The sequence below is a fragment of the Zalophus californianus genome, chromosome 16 (genome assembly GCF_009762305.2).
Source record: "Zalophus californianus isolate mZalCal1 chromosome 16, mZalCal1.pri.v2, whole genome shotgun sequence".
NCBI classification, from domain to species: domain Eukaryota; kingdom Metazoa; phylum Chordata; class Mammalia; order Carnivora; family Otariidae; genus Zalophus; species Zalophus californianus.
This window is the reverse complement of record NC_045610.1, coordinates 49,007,670-49,019,697: the sequence shown is the minus strand read 5'-3', so window position 1 is coordinate 49,019,697 and position 12,028 is coordinate 49,007,670. Positions and strand designations below refer to the sequence as shown.

The window sequence follows — 12,028 nt, the reverse complement described above, 5'->3', positions numbered from 1 at the left end:
CTTCAAACTGCAACTTTGTAAAACAAGGAATAATGCAAAAATTCTATTTCTCTTTCCTTATAGAGGTATTGAAATACATAAAATCAGACACATTCTTTGAGATGTGGGCTATCATTCTGAATTAAGTATACTCTGTTTCCGGGGCGCCTGGGTGGCTCAGTTGGTTAAGCGTCTGCCTTCGGCTCATGTCATGATCCCAGGATCCTGGGATCGAGCCCCGCATCGAGCTCCCTGCTCGGCGGAGAGCCTGCTTCTCCCTCTCTCTCTGCTGCTCCCCCTGCTTGTGCTCTATCCCTCTCTCTCTCAAATAAATAATAAAATCTTTTAAAAAAATTTTTTAAAAAGTATACTCTGTTTCCTATGATGGCAAAAAAAATCAACCCTTCATTGAAAACACATGCTAGGGACAAGAACTGGGGAACTGTAGGAAGGATAACTTAAGTTTATTTTCTAAAGAAAAGTAAAAGTCAAATAGTCACACTCTAGAAAGCTCATCTTCAAATTAAAAACATGAAAATTATAACACTGACAGACTCATTCATTCCACTCCCTATCCAAAGAAGGAAAAAGAAAACAGTGGGATAGTAATTTTCCTTCTGAAAAAGCAGTATTTTTCATTATTTTTTTTTAAAGATTTTATTTATTTATTTGACAGAGAGAGACACAGCGGGAGAGGGAACACAAGCAGGGGGAGTGGGAGAGGGAGAAGCAGGCTTCCCGCGGAGCAGGGAGCCTGATGCGGGGCTCGATCCCAGGACCCTGGGATCATGACCTGAGCCGAAGGCAGACGCTTAACCATCTGAGCCACCCAGGCACCCCAGTATTTTTCATTATTAATACAGAAATATTTAAAGTACTTAAACTGTAATACATGGCACAATCTCATAGGATGTTTTAGAAAACAGAATATTAAACATCAAAATATAATTAGTAGTTCCTTCAATATGATGACTCAGAGGGCGCATACCTGCATGTGGTCACCAGCCAAGACAATCCGAGTGTTTTTAGTTGCTAACGCTAGAGGCATAATGGTTTCACACTCCATGGCCTGGGCAGCTTCATCTAATAGAATGTGTGTAAAAAACCCTACAAAGTACAGAAATAAACACAGTAAAGCAACACACAGCAGCAACAAAGGCAGCAGTACTTCTTTCCTTTTCTGCTAAGAGTTCAGCGTGCTGATTTCAGAGTTACAAGTACTTGTAATGCCAACCCTCAATTTAGAAAATTGTTAATTTAAATCATTATTTAAAGAACGGAGATGAAAAGAAAGAACTCTTCTACCCAATAATAGATACGAAATGGCATCTGGTGCTAAGGACCCCCAGAGGAATAGCTGACTGAGTACATATAAAAAAGATGTTTGAAGTACAAGATAGCAGCTTTTCACCAAAAAAGAAGGGCTGGCAACTAGACACTGATAGTCCTTTCATTATTTATGTGATGAAATATCAAAAATAGAACAATGACAGTTTATAAGTAACTTTAGCTTTACCATGCATATTAAACATTAAAGAAAATCATACCTGAAATCTAATATAAGGGAGAAAGTTATAATCCAACCTTGACTGAAACAAAGGGGCTATCGATTAGCAAATTCACTAATTTGATTATTTAGGGGTTTGTGTGTGTGTGTGTGTGTGTGTGTATAAAATTATTTAGTCTAAGAGCCTACCCTGGCTGAAAAACAGAATCCCCAGTGTGCTAAAAAAGACAGATAGATGTCAAGCATCTAGAGTAGCAGGCATCTCACATCTTGAGTGCTATTGCCACTCACACTGGGGCACAAGATTCTGTGTACAAAAGGGAGGAGAAAGTCCTTTTGCCCTTAAGTGGGGGGAAAGAGGCAAAAATCTCACGGTCTCAATGTGAAGAAGGAAAAAGTTCTCCCCTATGGCCAATACACCGAGTTAGGAAGAAGGGAGCCTTCTTTTTACTAGCATAGCAAAAGAACAAAACAGTGTCTCAAGAGAACGACAAAGTTATAAAACTCTCTGGATTAATTAGCCTCCTGTGAGGAGGGCCCAAGAACTGAACCTCTATTGCTATCCCTATTTCTATGAATATCAGCAAGTTCTAAACCATTTTTTATGCAACTCTGTAATGCAACTTGTTTTTAGGGTGGGAACCTTCTAAATCTTACTAACTGGCAGTAATAACCACCATCATCATCCATTCATACAAATGGTTATGGTTGATAGTGTATTAATAACTGTTGTCTATTTCCTGACAGTGGCCTAACCATGATAGACGCTTGTGCATTTTTCTCCCTGTTAAGGAGACTTTGTGTTTTTTGTTCTACAAAACTAATTACTTGAAAACTGTTTTCATTAGATAACACTTTAATTAGAGTTAGGCTTGAATCAGGAACTGGATATATCATGAAACTATTGTAACTATTGCTTAAGCTAGTACAGGTGACTTGAATTAACCAAACCGATTTAGCCTGAGCCTTGGTTTTCTTACCTGTCAAAGAACCCTCCCTCCAGAGGACTGATACGAGAATTAAATGAAATCAAATATAAGCAATGCCCAGAACAAAGCACATAGGCAACTTCTAAGTGTTCTTCCATATTCTTGCTCTTCAAAGCCATTCTTCACTTCCCCACAAAACTACACTGTTAGGAGGTTTGGGCATTTCATCTAAGTGGCAAATAGGCAGAGTATAACCATGAAGTAATGAGACTGATTGTTAAATAAACATACCAAAATTTACATTTCAAATAAGTGTTGTTCCATTCAAAGAAGTCAGTTGGGAGGAAATAGAACTCACTCCAATGATGCAGTCACTGTTCAAAACATTTTTGAAACTCTCCTTTTGTAACTGCCCTCACCAGCCAGCTATGAACTGTATGCACAAGAAAATAAGTCTCATTACATGAGAGGCACGTCTCTCTCTCTCTCTCTCTCTTTTTTTTTACCCCTAATGGTATTGCTCAGTTTGATCACCTACCTTATTTACCAGATATGTCTCAGAAAGATTTTGAAGCTTTTCTAAAATTAAATCTACCCTCAAAAAAGAAAGTTTGGCCACCATTCATTCATTTTCACCTACCTTATTTACCAAATATGTCTCAGAAAGATTTTGAAGCTTTTCTAAAATTAAATCTACCCTCAAAAAAGAAAGTTTGGCCATCATTCATTCATTTAAGATAAACAGAGGTTTATCAAGGGCCTCCAGGTGTCTATACCCTGGGCCAGATGCCAGGAATTCAAGGTGAAGAGAACAGTATCTACCCTCCAGGGACTCGAATGTTCAAAAGAATCTGTCACTGGCTCTGAAAGCAATTCCAAAAGGAGAGAGCAAAAAAGTATTGAGCAATGTCAACCATTATAATATGGCAGTAATAAATGAATATTCTTCCAAAGCAAGTACCTTAAAGTGGTACCACTTTTTGATGGTTAAGTTCTGCCATACTTATCAGAATTACTTGTCACCTTTTATCTGTACTTCATAGTTTGATTTTACAGATTCCTGTACTTAAATATAATAATCTTAATAGCATGTCTAAAAAAAAAAAACCTATCATGACTGCTGTCTCTACACTGTATAACACAAAAGCATTTTAAAGCAAAAACTTGAGAAAATTGTAAAAAACAAAACATCAACACTATCCAAATTTGAATGTTTCACATGACCGATAATAAGTAAATACAATCTGATAAGAGAACAAACAGAATAGTGGTCACTCAAATGTCTGAACTAGGGGTTGACTTTTTTTTTTTTTTTTTTTGGTAAAGGGCCAAACAATATATACTTTGGGTTTTGTTGGCCATACAATCTCTGTTGCACCTATTCAACTCAGCTACTGTGGCACAAAGGCACCCATGCATAATAAATAGGTAAATAAAGGGGCATAGCTGTGTTCCATCCAATAAAACTTTATTTACAAAAACAGACAACAGGCCAGATTTGGCCCACAGGCTATAGTTTGCCAACCCCTGGTCTAAACTGAATGCAGAAACCCTGTGCATTCAGAGACACCCTATCTGTGTCTTGAGTCAGCATACCAGGTTCCAGGTCCAACTGACAGAGGTACTGGGAGGTATTCAACGTAACAACAACCACTCGGTGTTTAAGAATATCTTCTTTCTGTGGCATCTGAAAGGTGGAATGTGCGCTCGAGATCAAACAGTACTGATGCACAACTGGGTGGACAGTCTTTACCCAGCGATTTCTGAAATATACCCTATAAGAGAAGATAATATTTCCTATTTATATTTATTAACATTTTAGCAACATAATCAAAAAATTAACATTATTACGTTAAGACTGCCATATCTGGAAATTAACAAATAAATCTGGTGACCATTAACACTCTACTGAATTAGAATTTAACATACAACCGTGACTATGCCCTCCCAAAAAAGGATTCAAACAGAAAGCGTATGTACTATCATAAAATAAATATCTAATTATTTTTAAGTGTTCAGATTAATCTTACAACAGAATGACAAACAGTTTCATAAGCACTACAGTTTTTTCAGTTCAAAACATTCCCATTTGGGAATTACTTTCTTTCTAGAATATTCTTACAAAAATATACTTAATTCATATTGTAATTATCTATGCTTAAAAAAAAAAAACCGTGAATTGCACACCTACAACAGAAACTTGAAAGTTATCTGCATTTCACCTCAGCATTCTTACATCTATGTTTAAATCTAAAGGAGATTTACCTAAATTATCTAAAGGAGATTTAAAAATAAATTTAAATTTCAGACAATCAGAAAAATCTTAAGAAAGACCATCTCTTCCATTAATTGCAAAAGAAAAATATTAATAGGCCTCATGCAACAGACTACTAAAATGGTACAGAAACAAGGCATCCATCCATCCACCCACCCACCCATCTCTAACCCACTCACATATAACAAAGATCTATTGGGTGTCTACTATGCTCCAGCACAGAGACAAATCACATGGTTTCCAAGCTTTCATAAAGGCTTTGATTTACTCTGATTTTAATGGAAAGCTCTCAGAGAGTTCTGACAGGGCGGTCACATGATCTGACTTATGTTGGTAAAGGACCACTCTTTCTCTAGACAGAATATATAGTTGGGGGAGCTGGGAGGGGGAGGGCTGGACAGTGGTGTGCTGGTAAATGTTGAACAACCAGCTTCGAGGGTAGGGGTGGAGCTGATCCGTAGTGTTTGCTGACTTCTGTGGTGTAAAATCCACTACCATGGCCAATTTCAAGCTACCAACATGATGTCACCAAACATGAACTTGGGAAGACATGTACATGATTGGTTCTCACAAGCCACTACAAGCTGGCTGCAACACACAACCAACTGGAACAGAGGCAGGGGCAGGGGAGGGAAACAGAGAGACCAGGTAGGAGGCTGTTGTAAGGGTCTGGACAAGAAAAAAATGACAGCTTGGACCAGGGTGGTAACAGTAAAGATGTGAAAATGGTTGGATTCACTACACATTTTGAGAGTAATGCTGACGGGATTTAGTGAACCAGATGTGCAATTTAAGAGAAAGGATGATTCTGTGCCTTCGAAACTAGATGAACAACAGTGGTGTTTACAAAGATGGTCAAAGTGAAGAACAGATTTGAAGTGAGAACAGAATTCAGTCGTGGACAAATTCAGTAGCAGACATCCATGTGGGGATAGTCAATAAGCAGGGGGATATATAAGTCTGAAGTTAAGGAGAATGTCTGGGGCAAGAAATACACAATTGGGATAATATTTAAGCCTTGGGACTAGATGAGATCAGCTGTAGAATGTGTAGATAAAAAAGAAACTAGTTGGGAGAATGACTGATGGTTACCCCAACATTTAGAGGCAGGGAAAAGAAGGGGAAACAGTAAAGGAAACTGGCAAGAAGCAGTCAAAGAAGTAAAAAAGAACTCAGGAGAGCGTGGGGTCCAATCAAGGGATACAAACGTCCACGTTACTAACTCTTTTGGATATTCTCCAGGCCCATCACAGTCCTTGACTATCAGCAGCATCCAGCCCTGTGGTTGTTCCCTCCTTGCAACACTCCCTGCCCTCAGCTTCCATGGCTCAACCTCTCCTTGCCTTCACTCTTCCTCTCTAGGTTAGAGTTCCCCTCGGCTTACTCAACACACTCCTCTTCTCCGGCCCTGTTCTCCCCCTGCCCATCCCAGCCAGGCTCATGACTTCAGTCACCACCAGCACTCTAGTGACTAACACATTTTTCTCTCTCCAGCCAAGACCTCACCTCCAGAATGCATATCAACTTTTTATTTAACATGTGTCTCCTTTAGGATATTCAAAAGGCAGCTCAAATGTAATATGGACAAAACCTAATCTAATGATCTTCTAAAATGTATTCTCACCTTTCATGATACACTTAAAAACTGGTTATTACTTTTAAGCAAAGCAAAAAACTATATATATAAATTAGAAAAGTAAAGAAATATATTTTAAAAACATTACTCTGATAGGAAGGACTGTGAACTTGGTAAAAGTAACCAATATCACTTCTAAAAGATGCAAAAATGGGGGTGCCTGGGTGGCGTGGTCAGTTAAGCGCCTGCCTTCGGCTTGGGTCATGATCTTGGGAGCTGCATCGGGCTCCCTGCTCAGCAGAGAGCCTGCTTCTCCCTCTTCCCCTACTCCTCCCCCGTGCTCATGCTCGCTCTCTCTCACAAATAAGTAAAATCTTTTAAATAAATAAATAGATACAAAAATGTTAAACAACATGTTTTAGGTTTTAATAAAAAATAATTAGGTCAGCAAAGTGGAATTTAAATAAATGAAAACTCTCATTTTACAAATTATCTGAAAAAAATCATTTATAAATTATGATTCCATTAATATTAACTAAAATATGTGCATTTAAACGCAGAAATTACTAGAAACTAAACTCCAAAATGTTAGTAGTATTTATCTCTGTGTGCTGAGATTACAGGTAATTTTATTTTCCTCCTTGTTCTTCTCTATATTTTCCACACTTTCCTAAATGAAAATTTCATTGTAAAACTGGAAAAATGGTTTTTCAAATTACTCACCAATACTAATGCCAAGCACCACTTCCCCCTCAAAGGAAAAATAAAAATTGAAGTTCTAAGTCTCACTACTGACTTTTTTTGCAATTACCTTGGAAAACCACCTCAAGTTAAAGCTAGTAAAAAGAAAAAGTTTGATCCTTAAGCCTATATTTCCTTAAAAGTACAATATTCTGGTGCTGACTTCAAAGTTTAAATACTTTCTTGGTGCTTCCATTTTGTGCAACATTTAAGGTAGACACTGTCTATAAGATTATTTAAAACACAACCAACATTTTTTAAAAACTGCAGAATAGTGAAAGTGACACCTTCAAGCTCATAGTATGAAATGTGACACCAATTAAGTAATTTACATATTTCTAGGAACAAACCATCCACAGATCCCACATGAATTATGATTGTTAGAGTAGGAGATTGCCTGAAATTTTATTCATCTATTGAATTCATATAAAATAAACCCCCCAAAATGTTATTACACAAGATACTACAGAATCAGAAAGACCTGATCCCAGAATAAAATCTATTACTCTGAAGATCCGTATAAAACAACAAATACCTTCTATTTGCCCAGAAAGCAATAAATACACACTCTCTCCATAGATAACCTCTATCTACTAAGTAATAAGTCTGCCAGAACCAGATACCAATCTTCAGAACCACACACAGAAACTGTGTTTTCCTCTCTAGTCCATCGTAAGGTCTACTAATTTAAATGAAATAAGTAAAAGCCAGGGGCGCCTGGGTGGCTCAGTTGGTTAATCGACTGCCTTCGGCTCAGGTCATGATCCTGGGGTCCCAGGATCGAGTCCCACATCGGGCTCCCTGCTCGGCAGGGAGTCTGCTTCTCCCTCTGACCCTCCCCCCTCTCATGCTCTCTCTCTCAAATAAATAAATAAAATCTTAAAAAAAAAAAAAAAAGAAGTAAAAGCCAAAACGAGATATAATCTAAAATGGTTTCTAAAACCTCCATCCCCAAATATTTTAAGCTCAACTCCTGGCAAGTAATAGAATTTTATACATTTCAACCATACGTGTGTATATTTGAACATATGTACTGCATTAAACTATTTAATGTTCTATGACCATTTTCACACTTTATGGCATTTACTATGGCCCACTCTAGACTACACTAAGCAGAAGGCAAACTCTTCAACCATTGTACACCACAGAGACAGCACATCTTCAAAGTCACACGCAGACACTTAGTGCCCCCTTGTGTTCTTTCCGCTGTATGCTGGGACAGATAAAGCTCTCCCCAGAGTGCTCAGCCATGCTAATTTCCTCTATCCCGTCTCCCATACCTCCCATGTTTGTTGTCCATCAGGATAATTACAAATTAATCTGAGTAAAGATGGTACACTAATAAATTTTAATAATTCAATGCACTATCCTCCTAGGAAATACATTTACAGGTTAACACCATTCCCAAAGAGAAAAACCATGGTGAAAATATAGGACCACAAAAAGAAAAGATTTAGTAAAAGTCAAGCCTTTTCTTATTTTATTCTATTTACTAAATGAAATAACTAGAAATTTATATTTAAATACTTTTCCAGCTTTCTGACTGAACCACTCTTAAGACGTATGGAGAGGTGAGATTTTCTGCTAAAGAGCAAGTTTCTGTATCTGGGCCACTACAACTACACATATACCTTACTGAGACGTAACTTCTTATTCCACAGTTTAGACGTACTACCTGTTGGATTATAACCTTCAAAACATAATTTTACGTGGGAAAAGTCAACCATAATGCTAGTCACATGGTAGATGTGAATCAACAACAGTTCTTCAGCCCCAAATATCAAATAACCTATCATCCTAGGTCAATCAAGATGTGAGGGGGCTTTACTTCATTGCTTCCAAGCCCAAGTACACCATGACAACTGAGGCTGTCACAGTTCCTACATAACACACACGTATACAAACATAAACACACACACCAACAATAAAAGCAAATGAAACACCTCCATTAAAGTAAAAACACTCATAGCAAAACTGCTACTAGCTACTGAGCTTTCACTTATGACTTAAAAAGATTAGAATCTGAAGCAAACTAGTTACTGATGAACGTATCCAGTGATAAATACCACATTTTCATTTATAGTGATTGTATATATGTGATATTTTCTTATTAAATACAACTGGATTCTACTTAAAACAATTATTTCTGCTCTAATTTATCTTCCAGAGTGAAAACAAAGTATGGCATAAAAACCTGTGTTAGCAGGCCACACCATCTTTTTCTCTTTTGTTCTTTTTAATGCAATTGTAAAATCATTCAAATGGCTTTGGTTGTGGTTATTAAGAATTAAATAGCATAATCTCATTTTTCCATGCCTGGACTCAACTAGAAATAAAAAGTTAGTGGATTATGATTCAAAAGTGTGGTTAGAAATTAATTTGTAAGCAATAATTGTATTCGAACACGGGGCATGACATTATTAGTTTGTAAAATGGCAGAACTAAACATTAATTCATATAACAATGAAAGCAAATGGTGTATAAACAACCATTTAATGATTCTTTATTGTTTTCTGAAGAAAAGGATTTTATTCCCCCACAATCGTATTTAAGTACATTTCATATCCATATACATTTAAGACGACCTTTCTATATCAACGTAAACTTTTGACACTTTGTCTCTTAAATGACCGCAAAAAGTTGTAAATACCAGTCAAATACATTTTGTTGCAGAAATCATATCAATATTTCATGCTTCTCTAAAGTGTAGCTTCTATGAAATTACCTCCATGATCACAGTCAAAATTTTATATCTACTGCATGACTACTCTGCCATGCAAAATATGCTGGAATTTTAATTAAATTTGATTTAAACAAATCATATTTATATTATTTCATCATAGTATCTTTTAGAGGTACACATCAAAATTTGCTCAGATCGTAACAACATTTTTACATACAAAACTTAGAAAAGGATGTCTTTCTCTTAATGTTTAAGAAATGAATGTGGTCAAAGATTTTTAAATTTTTCCTTAATTTTAAATGACTGCTTCAAAAGGCATCACCTCCAAATGCCAATATACAGTTAAAGATGTTGTGTTCTTCAAGTTACTAAAATCTTTACAGACACCTTTTCTTAAGAATAATAAAGTATGATAAAGATACATAATAAAGCCTTAAAAAAATACCTGAGAGGTCTTGCCTGGGGATTGCCTGCTTCTACATATGGATGTAAATAATCCTTTATGTAGAGGTCAGCAGCACTATTAGAATGGGTGCAAATGAGGATCCTGCTGAAATAAATGGTGCAAATAAAAAGAATGATAAAACACAAAACTACTCAAGCAGTATAATACCAACCAAAAGCAGTGGCCATCTTAATATCATACATTTCCCTCAACCTACTCAGCAATCTCCAACATACTACTCAATGATGTTTTCAGGAAACCATTACTCTTTAAGCTGTAAAGGAAACAAGGTCCCCCAAATTATTTTTAAATCTATCGCACAGAACATTTTTTACGCACCCAACTCTTTTGGCTTTAACATATATCACAATTCCTTTTGCAGACTTGGAATTTTGATGGCTATTTAAAAGGTATCACTCTCTACACTGCCAATTTTTAAAAACAGTATGTTTTAAAAGAATTCAAATTTTAGTCCTTTGGGGCTTTGGTGTGTGTCTTTTTTTTCCCCCTCCCAAGCTGAATTAAAATGGTCTTGCTAGCCTTAGCTTTGTACTCACAATAAGGACAGAGGCACTTGTGCCCTAATGATGAAATCGGAGCACACATAGCACCATCTCACCTCGTCTCCTGCTGCTGGAGTATGTGCTTCACGGCCTGAGCTAGAGTGAACGTTTTGCCTGTCCCATAGGGTCCAATGATGAGAACAGGAGGCAGCTGTATTGAAAGTGGAGTTGTAATGGCCAGAACAGCCTCTTTCTGTTTTGCATTTAGCCGAGGATCCAACTGCTCATCCCACTGTCTACAGAAAATAAACATTTATTTTAAACACATGCATCTTATAAATAAACAAAACACGAGAGAATCCTAAATTTCACTGAACCATTAAAAATACTGAAGAAGCAGAGCATCTACAAAAACAAATGCTTATTCTAAAACTTCTTTTCAGAAAACTACCCAACAGAGTCGGTGCAGGGTGCTTCACTATGTTAATGAAAACTCACTTTAATTACTTTGTCCTATTCCAAGTGCAAAAAAAAAGATTTTTTTTTAAAGATTTTATTTATTTATTTGACAGAGAGAAAGACAGCGAGAGAGGGAACACAAGCAGGGGGAGTGGGAGAGGGAGAAGCAGGCTTCCCGCCGAGCAGAGAGCCGAATGTGGGGCTCAATCCCAGGACCCTGGGATCATGACCTGAGCAAAAGGCAGACACTTAACAACTGAGCCACCCAGGCACCCCTAAAAACGATTTTGATAACTAAAGAAAGCACACACACTTCTAGTCTAGCTGCTACCAAGTCTATAAATAGTAATGGCAATGTCTCAAAAATTTAATTTCCCTCTGTTACATAAAAGGCTCAGAAAATTTTTTTTCAGGTGATAAAGAAGTACTAGTTTCTTTGCACAGCATGTAAAATGCAAAAGGGAGACAAACCAAATTTCAAATTCTAGTCCACTGAAGCTCTCTTTAGTGAAGTTTAAAACAAGAGGCAAAGAAAAAACCTGTATGTTCCTGGGTAAGAGATATTAAACCTTTACGAAGTTCTTAATTCAGAAAATAGCAGTTTGGTTTTTTTTTAAAGGTATCAAAGAGGGGCAGGTGCCTGCGTGGCTCAGTTGGTTAAGCATCTGCCTTCAGCTCAGGTCATGATCCCAGGGTCCTGGGATCGAGCCCCACATCGGGCTCCCTGCTCCGCGGGAAGCCTGCTTCTCTTCTCCCTCTCCCACTCCCCCTGCTTGTGTTCCCTCTCTCGCTGTGTCTCTCTGTCAAAAAAATAAATAAAATCCTTAAAAAAAAATAAAAATAAAAATAAGGTATCAAAGGCCAAACAATATGAAATGTTTTCTAATATTGTCCGCCATACACATAATGTACATAGGTCCTATTTTTCAGG

The 12,028-nt window shown here is 37.2% G+C and overlaps 1 protein-coding gene across 1 annotated transcript in view; it reads right to left on the bottom strand.

The window, feature by feature from the left end:
- The window catches only part of HELZ (helicase with zinc finger), a 157,461-nt gene that overhangs the window by 64,600 nt on the left and 80,833 nt on the right, over positions 1-12,028 (bottom strand). The window contains 4 exon segments of the mRNA XM_035724531.1: positions 968-1,086; positions 4,012-4,190; positions 10,136-10,240; positions 10,755-10,934. Of these exon segments, the coding sequence (XP_035580424.1) occupies positions 968-1,086; positions 4,012-4,190; positions 10,136-10,240; positions 10,755-10,934 (583 nt within the window).